This window comes from Ictalurus punctatus, chromosome 18 (genome assembly GCF_001660625.3).
Source record: "Ictalurus punctatus breed USDA103 chromosome 18, Coco_2.0, whole genome shotgun sequence".
NCBI lineage: Eukaryota > Metazoa > Chordata > Actinopteri > Siluriformes > Ictaluridae > Ictalurus > Ictalurus punctatus.
In genome coordinates, this window is record NC_030433.2 from 20,940,713 (window position 1) to 20,962,189 (window position 21,477).

The 21,477-nt window shown below is 39.4% G+C and overlaps 2 protein-coding genes across 2 annotated transcripts in view; one reads left to right on the plus strand and one right to left on the minus strand.

Annotated features, from left to right (window-relative positions):
• Positions 1 to 10,929, plus strand: part of efna5a (ephrin-A5a) — a 71,049-nt gene extending 60,120 nt beyond the window's left edge. Inside the window, exons 3-5 of the mRNA XM_017493025.3 lie at positions 5,638 to 5,703; positions 5,849 to 5,923; positions 6,006 to 10,929. Coding sequence (XP_017348514.1) covers positions 5,638 to 5,703; positions 5,849 to 5,923; positions 6,006 to 6,130 — 266 coding nt within the window. The 3' untranslated portion in view covers positions 6,131 to 10,929. The remainder of the gene's footprint in view (positions 1 to 5,637; positions 5,704 to 5,848; positions 5,924 to 6,005) is intronic.
• The window catches only part of slc26a1 (solute carrier family 26 member 1), a 269,764-nt gene that overhangs the window by 224,425 nt on the left and 23,862 nt on the right, over positions 1 to 21,477 (minus strand). The gene's annotated exons all lie outside the window — the stretch shown is intronic.

Below are 21,477 nucleotides of genomic sequence, written 5' to 3' on the forward strand. Positions count from 1 at the left end.
ATGCTTATTGCTTGCTGCTTATTGTTAGCATTATTCTTTGGTTAGTTGGATTTACGTGTCTGTATATCTGCATGAGCCACACAGTGTGCCTTTGTTACAGCCTGTGATGGTTAATCACTGCAAGTGAGAGGTCGCTCTCGGAGAGCCTCAGGGTGACACACTCGGCCTCAGAGCTGTCAGTCACAGGCCTGGCCTACTCAGGAAACGATCAGTAGGGATCAGAGGGCCGGCCCCTGCGGGGTCAAAAGTGACCATGTTCCGATGGTTGCGGTCGAACTCTTGATTCCTGAATGGCTTAGGGCGGCATGTTTTTCCAATATGGTCTGGGTGGAAGTCTGATCTTAATCTGGGAGGATAGAAATCCAATTTCAAGGGTTTTTTTTTTTTTTTTTTTGGTCTCCCTCCATCCTCCTATATTATATGAGGGCTGGAGGTGGGGTATGTCGAGAGAGCTGATGGCAGTGCTCTCTGTCTGATATGAGCTCGCTTCATAAGAATCCGTGCATTTCTACTGATTGCTCGGATTGAATGTGGCAGTTTTAAGATATGCTGTTTTGAATGAATGTCTATATTTAACTTTATGTTGTGGTCTCAGAGCATAAGAATGTGGCGGAACAGAAGACAGCAGGGCGCCTTATCTCACAGATGGGCACCAATCCATCTTCCTATCATTTATCAGACCTCTCGGTTTCATCTTGTCTGATCTCATAGCTGAAATAGTAGTGTCTACAAGGTTTACCCGTCTTAAGTGTGGAGGCTTGGCTATGCTACGGACGTAATGTCTGCTATCCGAGTCTGGAGACATGAAGAAGCTGCTCAGGGTTAGGGTTATGTTTGGCAGCATGCAATGGCCTTGAGTCCTCAGAGCTTGGGTTAGTCTTGTCTTGAGTTGTGTCAGAACCTGCACAGTGAGGTAAGTTACATGATCCAGGCTGACGAAGACATAAGTTCAGTGATCGACTGGACTCAAGTGCCTTTTATGCAGCACCCACATATTTATCTTCATGCCGTATGGACTGGAATGTTGATAGCTGTTCTTTTTCACGATCGCAAATTCTGAAAGGCAAATGAAGGCGCCGGGGGTCTGTCGTTCTTTTGTAAACGTGACAGGTACCACTTAAAGCAGGAATGAAAAATTGAAGGAAGTAATTTCGGCTAAATCAGCAGTGACATTCTGTAACTGAAGAAAGACTCTCAGTGCGTACTGTAAAAGTAGTAAAAGATGGTAATAAATAGAAGGCGGTGCTGGACCCACCCAGAGCCGTGCCAAATTTCTTACGGGATGTTTCCAATCGGTGCTCGGCTTCAGCTGTGAACGGGGCTGGACTCGAGACGTGAGGCAAAAGGCAAAAACGTAAATACGCTTGTGGGGACACGATTAAGGGTTTACAAACCCCCAGTGTGTCCCTGTAGACGGAACATAAGTGCTTTGATTTAACCCATCCTCTTCCCACAGTATGGAAGGAAGGATGAAAGGGGAGACAGCAGGCAGATTAAGAGCAGCTGGAGACCCCACACAGCAGAGTATCATGGGGGTCAGGCCTAGCAGCGACGCATTGCATTCTGGGAATATACACCAGCTTCAGGGATTAACAAAATGTCCACACTTCACATGCACATAGACTTTTGGTCATAATTCTAGCTTATACATGTATTCCTACTTGTATGTAAGGTCTTTCTGTGCATACCCATCTCAAACCACATCCAACTGACTTGTGGTTGATCCAGTAAGTGATCCACTGTCATCTATAAACACAAGTAAATCTTCTTTACCATATAACACTGGAGCATTACAGAAGCAGCCATTTTGGATCACTTTGGTATGACGTTTTGGTATTTCTTTGTCCTCACAGTCCTGTCTCCCAAAGTTTTCAGGGGTAATTGTATGCAAAAGCTGGAGGTACCATGAATGGTAAAAAAGTTCAGCTTTAACTTCAGTCCCAATCTGCCATGTCGTCATGCTTTAAGGTCTCTCCCAGCAATTTACTCAATATGGGTATAACTTCCTACCCATACTGTCTACACTGGGAGTCCATTAGCAGGAGAACGAAAATAATATAAATCAGAACAGCATGATCACAAAGGCTGATTAAAGGAGTTATTGTAATGATAGCTACAGGTATAAAGCCATTTCGTGTCGTGTTAATTTCATGCAACATTTAGTTTTAGAAAACATAAACGAATGAGCGGTAGTACGGTTTAAATACTTTAACCACCAAATCAATAAACACAATCACATGATCATGGGCGATGCTATAATTCTCGGTTGCAGAAACACACCCTCGTACGTTACTGTAATTGGTGTCTAGACACGACGGCTTTATCACAGAGGAGACGTGTAAAAGAGTTATTACGGACGTCGCTCGTTGGAATTAATCCCATCCAAATAGGGCTTAAGAACTGCAATTTCTAAATACTGATTCTTTCTGCTATAATAGCCATCTACAGATGCACATTACGAATGTGTTGAACTATCAGCTAAGCCAATAGTCTGTATGGAAAATGTTGTATAATGTCGATTTTCGATTGAAATACCACTTGAGACCACTTGTAAACCTGACATTAGTTGGTAAGCAATTAAAAAAGAAAAAACAGATAGTGACCGGATTGACGTTGTAGATCTGACTCCAGCAAAATCAGTGGCATTGATTGAATGGAGGTCGTTTGTATTGTCAGTACAGATCTTTGTCTAACAGGTGTGGCGTTTATCACCTATCATCTGCAGCTGTCGATGTTATTAGCACCCAATAGGACTTTAAGTAGCAGGTGTTGATGTATGTAGTAGCCAATCAAGATTTAGAGGCAGGTGGAAATATCATGTTCGGCCAGAAGAGGTCAGAAAGGTCATCGGCACTGTAAATGTCCCCCACACGGATGTTTAAAAGCATTTTGTTTGTGTTAGTTGTGACCAAGACAAGCTATTTGACCTCTAGCTGGTCAACTTTAAACCACGTGCAGATAAACTAAAACTATCTTTAACTAATTGAATAAGTTAAGGTCTATTGTTTTGCAGGTAGTTCTGTGTGATTTGTCATTGAATAGAGGCCTTTATTTGAAATGTTTTTTTTTTTTTCTTCATTTCTCATTACGCAGTCACCTTTACGTCTTGTGTGATCTGTGAGAGAAATAGCACAGCTCTCTCTCCTTCCCCACATTCCTCAAACCTCATTTGCATTAACTCCTGACAGCAAGAGATTACATTACCTGCTGCACAAAGACAGGGTGGGCAGTAAAGGCGCCGGTCTTCCTGCTCCTTTTTAAGCACTAATAGGCTTTCTTTTATGGAAAGGACAAATTGAGAAACATGGCCCATGGCTGACAGGGCGGTGGATACAGTGTGGTAGTACTGTCCGTATAGATGGCTAGGAAATGAAATGAATGCTGATTACGTTTTCCTTGGAGGCCTGTGTGCACGCACAGGCATTTAAAACAGACCTGGGACATGTACAGAGCTTGTGACATCAGCAGCTCTGCTTAGGCAGGTAATGGCTCAGAGGAGACAGAGTTCTCGAGAATCAAAGTGCATTTCCAAGTGGTTTGTTTTCTACCACTTCGCCATTTATGATACAACACAACACATTAGCAAGCCAGAAAAAGGGATCCTAGTTGAGGATAGTATAGTTCTGATAATCTAGTTTTTTTTCCCCCTCTTCAGTAGTTGCTAATGACACTTTCACAATGCTTATTGATTCTTGAATAACATTTCGACCGTTTGCAATATTAGCATCACGTTTAGAAATACAAGTGTGGCTTTGCTTGTCTTTGAAGTGTTGCTTTCTGTACCTTAATTATGTAGCATTCACCTGGAAAAGTAAATATAGAGTGCATTTATAGCTAATTTAAGGTACTATCTTGGTGCTTAATACATAATTCTTTCTTTCTTTCTTTCGTTCTTTAGTAAGCACCTTATCCCTTATCATACGACAGCTACCTACCAGGAAGGGTAAAGGCTAGCTCATGATTCCTCAAGCACACATGTAGCCAGCCATCCATAAAACACTTGAAACAAAGTGCCGTCTACCCTCTTCCTTATACATGAACTCACAAATGCCCATGATTGGCTAGTGTTGCTGTGATAGACAGGGGAGAGAGTATACTATCCCTCCCACCCAGACAGTAGGACAATTTCGCTGTCTTGAACTCCCTACCATGGAGTATATATATATATATATATATATATATATATAAGTCTTTCTTGACATCAGGCTACTACTATGCACCAACATGTCTGTCAGCCAATCAGAAAAAAAACTACCAAGCAAGTGATCCAATCAGGGCACTGGATGTTGGAGTGTAGCAGCTAGCTTACGCTTGTATACATGCAGCGCATGAGATATACAATGGCATTTAGAAAGTGAGGTCAGGTGTTCCCCTTCAGAATAATGACTCCAGCTAGCAGAGATCCTAGACTATGCTAAATTACAAGACAGAAGTACTATTCAGACAGGATTCGTTTTCCAGACGTCGGTCTGTTATATAATGTTTGTGGAGGATGTCTGTTGTAATTAGGATTCTCACAGGATAAGCGATCTCTGTATAAATTCCGTCCTACATACACTTCATTGTAATACAAACTGATTTTCTTGTGTTTATTATAAGCTCTTGTTGGGTTTTCGGTGAGGGGGGGGTCGGAGGGTTGTATGGTTGGGTGGGGTGGGGTGGGGTGGGGGGGGGGTGTCACATGACCATAACTTGCTGTGCCTGTGCTCTAAACATCCCTAAAAACCACCCGAAGCATCACTTCTCAGACATGCCCTTTTAAAATGTCGTCTATATTATTTATCGTTCTGCATTTTGTTCTGTGAACTCAGGTTCATTTCGGTTTCAGCGGGAAACCATAGAAAACCGCATGCACTTCCTAGAGTGTGTTTATATTGAAGAAAGAAGAAGAAGAAGTAAAAAAAAAAACCTCTTTTTCCCACAGGATATAATGGAATCTTGATCAATTTGTTAATTTAGACTGGAGGGATTTTACCTCTGAGTTTTTTCGCCGCTCATATTCTAGTCCATGCAGTCCATGAAATTTACTGACATAATTTGAGTGATATTACTGACATGATGGATGGGAATAAAATCCCAGAGATACTCCTGTAATAATTACGTTACCCCGCCTCCCCATGTAACACTAATCCAGTCCAAATTCAGCTTAACTAGCCAGCTGATACAGGAAGAAAAAACAGTTTCGCCTCATAGTGAATGAGCTGAAGTGTCAAAGGTTGGGAAATGGTACAGCCTGCTGTAGGGGTGTTCAAAACTGTGATTTGGCTTTTCTGACATGGCTAAAGAAACATCCATCCATTTTCTGTAACGCTTATCCTACACTGGCTCGCAGCGGGCCTTTTTTAATTCATAAACAATTTAATTGTCCGTGTTACCTATTCAAATAGTTTCGTCCTGTGTGTTCTCGTTAGTTTCCATGACAATAATACTCTTCACGTCTGTTATTCTTTTTCTTTCACACACTATTTTCGTTGCTTTATGATCACATGCTCATGAGTTAGACAAGCCTAGGTGGCCACATTTTTGAAGCCTGGGTTTTATATGGTTCAATATTTTACAGTAAACAGAAGTGCTCTGACTTCACATGTGGCATGCATTCAGCGAGTCTAGTAGTAAACATCTTAATTGTTTCCACAGCCTCGACAGTCGCTGAGAACGGGAGAAAGACCTGCCTGAGGCTAAAAGTTTTCGTCAGACCAGCAAGTAAGTTTTACGAGTTCCTGGTGGGCTTCATTTAGCGCTGTTTTATCTGTGAGTAGTTTATCAAGACTGGGATAAGAGCGGTGAAACAATGACATCATCACAATGACTTGTCCCAATAGCAGCCTGTTTTATGTTCCTCTCACAGACAACTGCGTGAAAACCGTCAGCGTACACGACCGGGTCTTTGACGTCAATGACAGTAACTCAATAGAGCCGAGAGGTTTGTATGTTCAGCTACTTTCCCTTTGGATGGTTTTGTGATCCATTTTCCCAAATAAAAAAAAATCCCCATCTCCTTTCAGACGATACGAGCCACGAATCGGCCGAGCCGTCCCGAGGGGATGTGAATTCTGCCGGACGTGTACGTCTGGCTGGACTCCCGCTAGCTTCAGTCCTGATCATCCTCATCTCTCGCATCTCATTATAGCGGCCTACGTGTGTGTGGGTGCAGTAACAGGTCCCAATCTTTACGCAGAGGAGGACTCTTTAAAGAGCACTTTTTTTTAAAAAAAAAAAAAGGTAGACATCAGAGGTCCTCATTATTTCCACTGAGATTCAAAACGTGTTCCTTTAATGAGAAGACGCCAGAACTCCCGTCGATGAGAGGGGGAATCTTCTCATCTGGGATGCATTACAAGATGGATTTTGGTGGATATCGGACCACAACCCAGATACTTGTATATGCATACACACAACTTCTTTCGTCAAGCATTGACTCACCTTAAAAACGGAAGGTGGAAAAGACATATATACTCATTTGTTGTTGGTTTTTTTTTCTGTTTTTTTTTTTTTTTGGACATTATTTCAATAAAAGCAATGGCAGACTCCCATCGACATGTTTATGAGCCAGGTGTCTGATCTATGGAAACGTGGGAACATTTTGGACACAACTATGTACAGGACTGATGGAGAACTGGTTTCAGAGTGTTCCTTGTATCAAAAAAAAAAAAAAAAAGAGAGAACGAGATCATTTTTAACGGGGCGAGTCTTTACCTGAGGACTTTGTTGTTTTTAAGGAGTTTTCTTATATAAAAAAGAAATAAGCACTCGTCTGTTTTGTACATTGTGTACAGTTTAAAAAGCAGAATACAAAGTGGAGACTGTATTCTTGAAGTGAATAAGTGCTCAAGTGTAGTAGCAACAGTGGTATTTTGTTATAGAGTTTGGAGCCTCACTGATCAGTTGTTTAAGTGAATATACTTATTTGTTTGACAGAAAGCATTTTCCCCCCCTATTTATTACTCATTATTTCACACACATTAAATAGTGAGGACCCTGCGTTCACGCTAGCAATTGACGGATCCCTGGTGTCAGTGTGGGCGTGGCCTGTCCAGTTTGGTCCATGATCCATGATCCATCCATCTATACCGCTTATCCTACTGGGTCAGCGGGAATGGGGAACATCAGGCACATGGCTTGGTACATCCTGGACAGGGTGTCAATCCATCGCTGGGCACATTCACACACCCATTCATACACTATAGACACTTTGGACATGCCAATCAGACTACTGTCTTTGGACTGGCGGAGGAAACCCCCGCAGCACGGGGAGAACATGCGAACTCTGCACACACAGGGGAGCGGCGGGAATCGAACCCCCGACCCTGGAGGTGTGAGGCGAATGTGCTTCGACACAAAGGACTTACTGTTACTATCCCAAAGTTGATCATTTTAGCAGCATATAGCAGCATGTATTTTTACTCCCTTATACCACAGCGATTTGCCAACTAGACTACATTAAAGAACAACACTTTGTACTTTTTTATCCATTTATTGTTGCGGAACATCCGCAAAGTTAATTCCTGTAATCGCTTACGTTGCAGCAGCTATAAACAGTTGTTCCAACAGCCTCACCAGTTAATAATAAATTTTAAAAAAACGCAGCTTGTCATGTTACCGAGAAACCACAAAGCATAAACTCCTCTGTCGCAAAGAGTTTCCTGTGTCGGAAAGCTTCACTATATCAGCAATTACACATATTTTTGTGTTTTTGTTTTTTTTTTTTTTTTAAATCTGATTATGTTGATTGTCCACCATACAAGTCCCTGTGAATGAGCTGTTACTGTAGAAATGATACCGTATTAAAACAAGTGCATTCATGTAAATGTGTGATTTGTAGCTGTACTACCGTCGGAGCTAACAATGTATAAAAGATTAATCACCACATCTGACCAATTAGAACCCAAACCTCAAGAGCGCGGTGGTACGAGCTCCAATAAGAAATGGTACTAGTCAAAATGTTTACAGGCTGTTAACATCACTTCTGTTTAAATTGTAGTACATTTTTGCCTGAATAGAAAGGAATTGAAGTTGTGAATACAGAGGTATTTGAGAATGATCGGTCCAAGGAATTTACTTCACTTGCCTTATATATGAAATCACATCATATTGAATATTGAAGTTTGCTTGTGACCTTTTTTTTTTTTGTCTTGCTAGTGTGAACACAAGGTAATGAGATACATATAAAAAAAATATTATTATTATTATTATTATTATTATTATTATTATTATTATTATTATTATTATATATAGTTTTTTTTTTTAAAAAAAACCTCGGTTTTGTAACCATAATCCGAGTTAGAAATTAGGATAGGTTAAGCCATTTGATTCGGGTCCGATTTTTAAGGCGAGCGGAACATTTACTAATTGATTGATTTACAATTTATTGGCTTAAGTGTCATCCTAAAGCCTATGATGGGAATATCACGACCATTTAATATGCTCTCATTATCACCTATTGCGAACAAAACCATAAAACATAACACAATGCATAATCGGTGCATAGCTGACAGCATCAGGGAATTTTCAAACATCTCGAGTAAGTGTATAGATCACTGTTACACATCTTTCCGCTTCTTCAGACGTAAATACGATACGCGCATGGTGAGGTGATGCTGACAAAGCAGTGCGCTGTAGCCGTCCCTGGTGGCAGCTGGAAGCCTGGCGTGATTTAATAGACTGTTTGAAGTCGTCCAGGGTGACAGGAATGTGGGACACATACTGCAGCCTCGTGTGGGTCATTTGTGGAATTAAAAATCGACTGGTGCATCAGACCATACCGGTGTCCGGTTCAGTGGTAGGCTAGCGTTACTGACATGAACTCGGACAAGTGGGGGAGGGCGACAAGAGTCTTTGCTGCGATCAATAGTAATGTGGTTTACAGATTGACTAAAATGATAAATATTTGCCTCAGACGCTGTGCTGGTACAGATTTCCAGTTCCAGATTTTGCAGTTTTACTAAATAGTCAGAACTGGAATTTTGATGAAACGTTTTACAGAGAAATTAGTAGTCGTTAATGAATGTTATTCATTAGTAATTAATGAATGAGTTAATACAATCTCATTCCTTTCAGCTTCTAAAGAGCAACTATTTCTAGCTCTGCAGCCTTTTGTCGAATTTTATGTCGAATATAATCAACAAAACTGAGCAAAAACGAACGATTAAAACGGCGGGAAAACGGTGTAAATTTCATTTTTGGTTCACGTTCCTTTAACGGATTTGTTGATTGGAGATGTATGCAGTGCGCTGCTATAACAAAACTATCATCTTTTTTTTTTTCTTTTTTTTTTTTAACGTAGGAGCATATGGATCCTAATTTTATGGATACCGTGTATCCGTAGGTCGTCTATGTGGTTATATGATATACAGTGATAATACGAGTGAGACATTTAACATACAGAAAAACAAAAAAAAAAAAGAAAGAAAAAGATGCCACAGTGTTCATGTTCATTTCTTTTATATGTGACACTAATGATTTTCCTGTGCATGACTTAAGTGGTGTTCTGGAGCTTGGATCAACATAAAAGTAACACAAGTGGGCGGTTTGTAGTTTCATGCAGTCGGATATGAATCTTGAAGCAGAACAAAGGCCAGATGGTTAACATGAGACCGTATTTAGCACATTCGTTCATTTTCAGGAACTGCTTTAACATGGTCATGGTGGTGTAAATGACTAATTTGTTAATATTTTGGGAAATGTTGTCACTACAGTTGTTAGAAAACATTGCACAAACCAAAATATTAACCATGTGGTCAATACGTTTTTACAGTAACCCCTGTTTTCCCTGCTCAAACGCACACTTCAACTCAGGGGCTCAGGAAGAGGGTGTGTTCGAGCAGGAAAACGAGAGTAAGGAATGTAAATCTGGACCACTTGATTGGTCATTGAGGGTTTAAGGGGTTCATTATGAATTAGCTGAAAGAAGCAGTGCGACTCCAAAACATCTGGAAAGTCCTTGTATCTGCAACATTGCAAAGTCATTTATAACACAACTAGTGCAAGCATTTGTTCCATGTTAACTGTAACTTGCAGCTTTGTCACTTTGTTTCTGTATAATGGAAGTGCTTGTTAAAGGGGTAAAGAAATGACAGTGGTCATGATGGTCATGATGGTCATGATGGTCTCGTCTGTTTTAACTATAGCCAAGCATGAGTCATTGCACCCATTATTGTTTCGAATTGTTGCATTTCCCCTTAGCACTGTGACATGATCACGTATGTAGTTCCGCACTCGCCCTTTTGTAGACTTGGACCGTCTTGGAGAAGTTTGTCTCGGTCCCTCCGCACGCCCCTGCGTCGGTCACCTTCACCTGATGCTTGAGACCTTTCTGCTTTATGTTACACACATTTTTATATCCACAAATGCCATTGTTTGTAAATACACTTGTCAGAGCAGCTAAAACTAATTAAAAAAAAAAAAAAAGATTAAATAAATCTGTCGTTGTTGTAAATGTGTCTCTGTTGTGTTGTCTCTGAATTACAAACCACACACTTGAAAAAAATAGGGCCTTCTAAGACTTTAAATGGTTTTTTTTGTGTGTGTGTTTTGGGGCCAAAATCACACCTGAATACTGCGGCCGATGAATTTCTTCATACAGGAAGCGTCTTGAAGCTGGTATTACAAACAAAGACTTCTCCACTAAGTATTAAATAAATTTCACTTAGCGTGTTGAATACTTTTTTCCCGTGTCATTCCACTTTATCACACATAACTTTGTTTTATGGACTTTAAAGTTATGAATTCTTTATATTTCTTGGATTTCTTGAGTTCATACTGATGTCTGGTGAAAATTTCATGTGAATAGCCTCATTGGAAATATATTTACTGAAAAAAACGTTGACGTGTACAATACTTATTTCCCCCCCACTGTATGTAGCTATAGAAACATCCATGGGCTGGTTTAACATAGGAAATCAGATAAAAAAAAAACAAAAAAAAACAAAAGATAGTCATATAAATTAGGATATGTTCGCTAACTAAAATCGCATAGATTAATAAAAAAAAAACATAAATAGCATCTGAAAAGATGGTGGGTTCCGCTGTTGTTTCAGCCCACTGTCCATTCACTGGATTTTTTTCACAATCGCTTTTTCACCCTGCTTACAAATGTCAGTGCCTCACAGACTGGTCACAGGTCTTGTGTTGTTGTTTTTTTCGAAGGTCACTGCAATATTTGAGAAGAAAGCGAACGGAGAGCACAGGGACTGCACATGGGCCGTTAATCCTCAGCTCATCCTTCCCACCGCAGTAGGAGAGGTTTTATGAAGGCTCAGGTCATGGATTATCCTAGTCTAGCCAGATGCCGTATCACATATCCAGATTAGATTCAAGTGAAGGTTTTCATCTGCATCTTTAATAGGCAGGGCCGAAGTGGATGCCGATGTGACACATCGTTTCTCTCCTTATTGCGCCGTGTATTGACTGAGCCTCCGCTGTCTAGATCCTGACTCCATTTGTAATTCACATCAAACACCGAGTCAAGGCTGTGTGTTTGGAAGCAATGTGTGTTTCTCTGTAATTACTGCTATGTTATGATGAACGGTGTCAGGAGTGTAAAGCGGGAGAGGCGCAGGTTTGCAGGTTTGAGTGACATCGGCTGGGTTGGTGATACGGCGCACACATACAGTTTCTCTTCACTCGTTTAATGAGGTTAGTAATTGCGCCATTATGTCGACATTCATATTCTCAAATTAGTGGGATTTGTTTTAAGTAAGCGAAAGAGGAAGCTGATTAACCCAACACTGACATATAATTGGGTTATTACAATGCTATGTGGTGCACTCTGTGGTCAATAATAATGGCAGTGACGGGTAATAAAGACAGTTCAAGTGCATAGTCTCATTTAAATAAAAAAAAGAGAGAGAGAGATCTATCTGTAGCAATTTTACAGCTCTATGCCTAGAGAATTTTAAATTCTGAAAACTGCTGTCCCACAGTCCTCAGTGTCATGCAGTACAAACCCATTACCATTTTTTCCCACACCAAGTACATTCTTTGGTACTCGTTGATGCTGATACTGATACAGAAATGAGTAACATATTACAACATTTTATTTGGCTCTGTTTATGTAGGTTTGTGCTGCTGGGTGCTGAACTTGTTGTGCTTTTTATGTTTAAGGTGTTATGACTCTTTTTTTCAACCGTCTTTGGTGCCGTGTTGCCTTCAGGCAACATGAACAATTTTAGCTTGCTGCAACAAAAATCAACAAATCTTTTCGACCTCATGCTTCATCAACAACGAAGGACCCAATACTACACAATAGCAATGCAAATATTGGCCATATGATCCACTGGTAGCCAATTTGAGTCTTTCAGAAGATGCGCACATGTTCCGCGGCGTCGTGTTTTCTCTAGTAAGAACTGACCCTTTAAACAATGTTCCAGTCGTTCTTCATCAAATTAAATAGTTGAACCATGTTTACTGGTAGGTCAAGATACTAATAATTGAACTAATTAGCTAGCTACTAATTAACTAGTACTGCATTTGTAAGGAATACAGTTAGAATGGTCTGAATGTTCTTTTTTTTCAGATATTATATGAGACTTCTAGTACATTATTTTGTTATAAGATAAATCCTTCTTTCTGCTGAACTTCAAAAAAAAGTAGAAAGCAGAGATAGCGTTGCCAGTGAAGGATAGTGAGGATGAAATTGCATTTAGTGATGATGAGAAACCCTACATGGACGAAGTGAGAGAGAGAGGATGATAACGACGATGAGGATGGAAGTACAGTGATGGTATCAAATCTAAAGGAAGAAAGGAGAGTGAGGATGATGATGATGATGATGATGATGATGATGAAGGTAGAATGGCAGGCATGATTAACATAGGATGATTAAACAATGCATCAGTATTACATTTTATTTTCTAGGTATCACGTCTTGCTCCACGTGCATGTTTAAGTTACTGGATATGGAGATTGATTTCTTTTTTTTTTCTATGAAAACATCCATTGTTTCAGTGTCTCAGCATGATGGTACAATGCTGCCTCGAGGCAACAATCTCCAAACTCAGTCAAAATGAAAAATAGTTTGAAAATAAATATTGATCATGTTTAAGTATTCAACTTCAATAAAAAAAAATAACAGTATTTAGTGGTTGGCACGTTTGCCTCGCACCTCCATGGCTGGGGGTTTGTTTCCCACCTCTTCCCTGTGTGCATGGAGTTTGCATGTTCTCCTCGTGCTTCGGGGTTCCCTCCAGGTACTCCGGTTTCCTCCCACCTTTCAAAGACACGCGTTGTGAACTGATTGGCATCTCTAAATTGCCCGTAGTGTGTGAACGTATGTGTTGTTGTGCCCTGCGATGGGTTGGCACCTCATCCAGTGTGTGCCCCTGGGAAAGGCTCCATGCAGGCTCCTGGAGAGCTTGTGTAGGATAAGCGGTAGAGAAAATGTATGTATGGTATCATAATACTTACCATAGAGCGTTAAATGGTATGTTTATTATTATAGAGTGTGATGGCAGCTGACTTGAGAGCTCAGAGCAGTATCAGTGAGCATGGTGATTAAAAATGGGCACAAGGTGTCGTGAATTGCACCTTGACTTACAAGCAAAGTATAGACAGTATAGTGTGTGTCTTAGTCTCAGTATCTCTACATGCTCGAATCACTGCTCCAGGATTGCCAATACCTTTGTGTGCATGCTCCAGTCACTCATTTTTAACGACCAAGCTTGCTGATACTGCAATTTGTGTTCAGGTCAGCCATCCTCACACTCTTTATTAAATATGCTGGTTAAACCCCATATCATGGTTTCTATGCATCCGGTTACTTATATTGTAGGAACAAGCCATAGTGCCTCCTCTTGATATTTTCACAAAGCGCAGTTCGTACACTGCTTTTCTTTGATCATCAATCATGAAAATTGCTCTCATTTCCTGTTGTACCTTCATTAGCAAAACAACAGAACGCTAAGCATACATCGCATAGTATCATATGATATCGAATGTTGGTGTCCGAGCGTTTTTTTATGAGAACGAGAAACTGAGCGTTGTGTCTGAACAATACCTATACCAGTATCGGTATTAATACATCCCTAATTAAAATATTTGAAAATAAATAAATAAATCATGTCAAATTATAAACATAATGCTGATCATTGCACATGTAGTGCAAAAAAAGATACCACTGCAAAATTAAGCGTTGAAGTGCAATAGATAAGTCTGAGACCCTTTTTGGCTGTTTATCTGATGTAGTTCGATTCTCATTGGGAGTAAACTGATGTTCCACCAAAAATGAGATTTACTGTTCTGGGGTACTGGGATATGGGAGGCTTCTGTCTTCACTATGAGCAGCCATAAACATGGCGATTACTTCTGGTTATTTCAACTCACATAAGTACAACATAAGACATTCAGTGTACTTTATGAACAGAAGGATAGTTGGACTGAAGAGTTAGTTTTTTCCTTTTCAGTGCTAACGATGAGTGAATTCGTGCCTACGTCTTATACCCGTTAATTCAATTTCCGTAAGCGCATTAAACTAGGCAGGATCAAGGAATTAAACATATGGAGCCTGTCTTGAGAAAACACAACGCAGGAAAACACAGTGTACCGTGTACATATATTCACACCTAGGGGCGATTTGGTGTAGCCACTCCACATACCTGCATGTTTTTGGGAGAAAATAAGAGAACCTGGTGGAAACCAACACGGACATGGAGAGAACATGTAACGCAAAGTAACTACGCCACTGTGCCTCCCGTCTTACGTCCAGCTTTAAAAGAAATGAAACACTAACCAAACAACTGTTCGTGGCTGACCTTAATGCTGAGGTCATGTAAGCACTCTGAGGTGAGACGTAGAACATTTAGAGTTTGAATAATCATGAACGTAGCATTAGAAAGCAGCAGGAGCTGATAGGTGTATAGTTGATTGTCATCGTTGTGGTAGTGGTCTGAAAATGAATGAACAGAATGTGCAGAAGTAGTTCCAGCTGCTCAGAGAAGCAGTAGATGAACTTAAAAAGTCCAGAGTATGAGGTAGGATGGTTATTAGGTCTGATAAGAACCCCGTGTGAAGACTAGGATTCTGTTCAGGCAGTGGGTCAGCCCTGTCTGCACGTCATCTACCACTAGCATCATCTAAACAGATCCCAGACATGTCGGAAGTCCATCACAAGATGTTAGGCTGCATATGGTTTTCCAGGCATCACAAGACAAAGCCCTCCAGCATCCATCCGTCCTGTCGCTACACCAATAGAAGCTGACACGAGCCTGTTTTGTCCCCAAGGCAGACACATAGAGTGTAAAAAAAATTTTAAAAAAAATGACACTCATTTCTGCTAGGGTTAGACAGATTCAGGAGACAGTGGGAACATCTCAAGATGTATCGCCTTGAGCTTTCCCCCAGTCGCAGAGTCAGGTGTGGAGAAATCAAAGACGTTAATCCTGAACCTGAAACGTGGCACCGGCTTTGTCCAAATACGTGTCAGCTGTGTGAAACATATGGATCAGAACTTCATCTACACCTGTGTGTGCCCGGTAGGTAAGCTACAGGGGGTCCATATGGTCTGTCATCATGGGTGGAGACTGTTTCAGGATTAGCCTCTCAAAGGTCTTTATGAGGTGTGAAGTGAAAAACTATTCAAAAAAAAAAAAAGTTGAGCAACCTACTGAGTAAACATATGCTGTAAAACACAATCCCTGTGGCAGAGATTCTTGTTTACTTCAAGCCATGTGGACAAATTTAAACCAGATTTCACAGCAGAAGCAGGTCTGTAGCATGAAAAAAAAGAAAAAACAAGAAAAGAAACCTTATATACCAAACAAATGCTTACAGGATTAGCAGTTATCAAATTGTTTAAGACTACAAATCCTATTTATGCTAGTTTTAATCAGAATCATATCACAGTACTGTCGAAGTTTAGATTCTATAACAGCAGCTACAAATCACAGGTTATATATTAGTGCACGTGTAATATGTTTTGGTTTTTAGAATAACAGCTCACTCACGGGGGATTTCTATGGCGGACACAGAAACTGATTTGAAACAATGTCCAATTTACAGTGTAAGTTAATGTAGCGAGAGTTTCTTGGAAAGACACTCGTGCAGTCAGAGGTGAAGCTATAATTGTAAGTTTTTCCGACACTGGAAAGGAGATTACGCTTCGTGGGTCCTTGATAAGACGTTGCAGTTTATAACATGTTTATAATGTGAGTGATAACAAGAACTAACTTGTTTTGTGGACATTCCACAAAAATGGATAAAACGTTCATATTGTTCTTTAATATAGAAAAATTGTAGTCATTGGCAAATTGATGTGGTATAAATAATACCCTTAATAAAATAAGATAAATAAAACCCTTAGGGACGTGGTGTTATAGGAAAATAATCAACGGGTGTGGTAACAGTAACTTTTGGCACTAGAAAAGTAGAACTGTGGGGTTTTTTTTTCCCCATCAGCCACCAATGGTTCAAAGGTTCCTCATAATTGATTATTGATAACTGCTCACTATTGCTACTTGGAGAAATGTAAGACTCAATAATAAACTGCTTAAGACTCAGTAATTAAAGCTTAGAGATTGAACGAATTCCTTCTACAATATTTACTGAGTAATTAACTAGTAGCTATTAGTAGGTAATAGGAATTATATATGTGTCAATGATGAACTACACTGTAAAACCGGATAAGTTCCTTTAACTCAAAAGATTTGAGGAAACTAATTACCATGCATAGCTACCTATGAGCTGTTGAACAGAACTGTAAAGTGTAACAATCTTTAGTATTACAAAGGTTTTTGAACATTTGAAATGGCCAGTGATATGAATCAATATTTATCCTGATTCATTGTATATGCAGTATAGTGTGTAAAATCTGTCACTGGAAAAGTACAGTTATAACTTTGAACTTGTTCATATTGATGTTCTTATAACTTTCATATCTTGATCATAAGGCAACCTGAGCTGCTCGAGAATGGATATATGGAAGAGGGAATTAAAAGCAGTCGATTTATTCAGCAGATGATATCTTTTAATTTTTCTTTTTTAGTACCCTCTAGTCCTTCAACCTGGTGAAAAAAGAATGATCATATTGTAAGCATGGGGAGTATGATGTTTCTCAGCTGCTGCTAAAAAGCCTGCCAAATGCTTCAAAAGGCCAAATTCAGGACTTGTTTCAGAAATGGAACACTATTCAGTTTTTATGCGGCCCATCTGCAACTCTATTCAGCGATCTAAAAATACTCAGACGCTACAGCAGAGAGGAATAATTTCTCTTTTCAACCCGGGAAAGCCTGAGGCTGGCTGATATTTCCGCGGCCAGAGAACAAACTGTACGCACCATGACTGCGTTCACCTTAAATGGGCAAATGAGACGTCGACCCACATACAAAAACAACAGCAAAAACGTAGCAAATATGTTTTGACTGTTTTGCATAAAATGTGTGTGTATATATATATATATATATATATATATATATAAATGTGCCGTCTCAGAAGTTAATCAGCTCACTAATTGTTAGGAATCTATTACGAGACTTGTGCTCAGACACCTTAATGAGATTTGTGATGACACACCATAAGCAAGAACATTGTGAGACGAGTTATTATTAATAATATTATTTCTATAGCATTTTTAAATTAAAGACCAAAAACAAAGAAAGGACCAGAAAAAAGCTAATTAGAAGCCAAGTTAAACTATCAATCCATCCATCTTTAGTAGCCTTTATCTTGGTCAGGGTCGGAGTGGATCCGGAGCCAATCCTGGGACACTCCTGTGCCAATCCTGTGCACAAGGCAGGAGAATTCACCTCGGATGGGATGCCAGTCCATCTCAGGGCACCATGCATTCAGACATTCACAATTAGAGACAATTCAGTGTAGACATTCTGCTTATTTGCATGTCTTTTTTGAGAGGTGGAAGGAAACTGGAGAACCCAGAGGAACGCCATGGGAACTGAGAGTAACTGAGGGACCCTGGAGCTGTGGGATGGCAATGCCACCCCACTTTGCCACGTGTGCCGCCCACCAAGTTAAACTATTACATGTTTAATCTGAATTCAAAAGCAGAATCAGTTCACTCTTAATATATATATATATATATATATATATATATATATATATATATATATATATATTCTGTGTAAAGGAAGATTGTACACAATAAAAACTGTCACAAGAAAATGATCCAGTTCGGGGTGGTAACATTTGGGGTGGTGCATTACATCACACCACCCTGCTGATGATTATTTGACTATAACAGCACAATACAGCATGTTTTATTCCTTAGTTTTTACATGATGCTTTATTAATAGTTCATGTTAACGAATGCAGTAAATGTAGTTATTAAAGGGAATCTTAATGTAGAGTCTTACTGGTTCCAATTTTATTTTATATTTTATAACATATTTAATATTTGAGATCAGTATGTGAGGATTACAGCTAGCTACTGTATAAGCTTCCACGTTATTAGCTTCAGAGATCAGTGCAAATGTAGAAAAAAAACAAGCATTTAAGATTATGAGCACATAGTGTACATTTGATTTTTGCCCAGACTATTTCTTTACATCTCACCGACATCTGAGACACCCTGTATCTTCACTGTTATTTCAATGGGCATGCTTTGTTTCTGGAAACATAAACATTGTATTAATTGTAAAAACATTCATTCTGTCAATGATGAGAGAAGCTGTGGATGGGGGTGGGGTGGGGACGGGGGTATGGGGGCGCTAGAGGAAACTGCTCTGAGACTGTTTGGCATGTGGCCCAGTAAGACGCAATCTCTCAGGAGCACCTGGCTGATCACACTCACATCCCGCTAGGCCACAGTTCACAGACAGGACAGCTCAATTACAGCGCTAAGCACAGATTACACCTTGCAATAACCATACGGACAGAACAGTGCATTATTCATGGCAGGAAACACGGCATCTGTGTGCTTTCAGGGCATAAGTCAACTTATATTTTTTTTTTTATATTGAAAGGTACTATATACACACACACAGTGCCCTCTACTAATATTGGCACCCTTGGTAAATATGAGCAAGGAAAGCTGTGAAAAATTGTCTTTATTGTTTAACGTTTTGATCTTTTGTTCAACAAATTCACAAAAATACTCTGCTCTCATGGATATCAAACAATCGCAAACACAACACAGGTTTACCAAAAAATATATCTTTGTTAAACATAGGTGTGCAACAATTATTGGCACCCAGTCCATGATGCCATGAATCCTAACAAAACGTCCAGGTCCTCTGGCAGAAAAACAGTCCCAAAACATTAAAGAGCCACCACCATATTTAACCGTGGGCATGAGGTACTTTTCCATATGGCTACCTCTCTGTGTGAGCCAAAACCACCTCTGGTGTTTATTATGAAAAAGCTCTATTTTGGTTTCATCTGACCATAGAACCCGATCCCATTTGAAGTTCTGGTAGTGACTGCAAACTGAAGACTCTCTTTCTCTCTCTCTCTCTCTCTCTCTCTCTCTCTATTTATATATATATATATATATATATATATATATATATATATATATATATATATATATATATATATATATATAATTTAATTAAATTTTTGACGACTCCTTCATGCAATATTCTTTCAGTTGCAAGATGTTTGAAGGTTTTCTAGCACATACTGCCCATTTCAGCATTTCAATGGGACTCAAATCTGGGCTTTGACTGGACCACTCCATAACCCTCCATTTCTTCTTTTTGAACCATTTGCTAGTGTGCTTATGATCATTATCCATGTTGAAAGGTCCACTCTCAGTTCAATTTCAACTTTCAGACAGATGGCCTCACATTCTCTTCAAGCACTCTTTGATATGATGCAGAATTCATAGCTGCATAGATGCAGAATTCAAGTTGTCTGGTCCCCGGAGGCAGCAAAGCAACCCCAAACCATAATATTTCCACCACCGTGCTTCACAGTTGGTATGAGGTGATTCTCCTGAAAAGTTGTCTTTGGTGTGCGCCAAACATGTCTGTTGTTACTGTGGACAAACAACTCTATCTTTGAATCTTTGCTCAGTCTGTCCAGAACACATTATTCCAAAAGGCCTGGTTTTTCCTGGCACGCCTCCCATGCAGGTCAAATCTGTGCAATCTCTTTCTGATTGTAAACACATGCACTTTGACACCGACAGCTGCAAGACTTACTAGCAGATCCTGTGATGAAATTATGGGGTTCTTGGAAACTTCTTTTTGCATCAGCCAGTCTGCTCTTGAGCTGAATTTGCTGGGACGGAAAGTGCTAGACAAATTGGCAGTCGTTTGAAACCTGCGCCATTTGAAAATTATTTTCCTTACAGCGGAATGATCTATTTCAAATCATTTGAAATAGATCTTTAAATCTTTTTAAATTCCTTGCCAGACTCATAGGCATACACAACCTTTTTTTCTGAAGGTCGTATAGAACTCTTTGATCTTGGCATGATGACACCACACACCTTAATAGCAAAGGGAACACCAGACATTAGATATGAGAGGGGTATAAATAAGACAATAATTCCACCTGCACTCCCTAAGCAGGTTCTAATCACTGGCACCCAATCTTGATCATCTGATTCTACTTTTATGGAATTGAAGGTGTGATAAATGTAGGGGTGTAACACCTTTATAGAGTGTAACACCTTTATTAATAGGCACTATTTGAAAAAGGATCAAATGTTTGCTTATCCAAATATGTAAAAAAATAAATAAATAAATAAATAATGATAATAATAATAATAATAATAATAATAATATTCCATGGGTGTACTTTTTTTTTTTTTTTACACACACACACACACACACACACACATATATATATATATATATATATATATATATATATATATATATATATATATATATATATATATATATATATATATATATATATATGTGTGTGTGTGTGTATCTTAGTCCCACATGGGACACTGATCACATTAAACATAGCACTTTATCAACTGCAAATGTCATAACAGGATTTAATTAGTGCTATAACAGCTTTTTATGGAGGAATTTAAAATCTTTACTGGCTGACTACCTCGGGCTGACTCCATTGTGTGAGGTATAAGCGATATTTTTATGATACTCTCGCCATATGGATTTGGGACTAAATCTAACACATTTTTTTTTGCACTTACCACGAACATAGTTGATCAGCCGAGACATGTTCTGATGTCTGTCTGATGTTTACAAGTTACAAGTCTAATCTCAGTAAGATGCCACCCAAAAATCTTTTCCATAAACATACACCATATACATATCGTGCCCTGTGATGGATTGGCACCCTGTCCAGGGTGTACCCCGCCTTGTGCCCGATGCTCCCTGGGATAGGCTCCAGGTTTCCCCGTGACCCTGAAAAGGATAAAGCGGTATAGATGATGGATGGATAGATATACCATATACATTTGTGTACAGTTTTGACTCCAATTGTCAAATCGTATTCCTGATGTTGTTTTTTTCTGTAATAAAAACAAATAAACACAATTTCTGCAGCACACCATTAAAACATAACAGTTTTATATATATATATATATATATATATATATATATATAT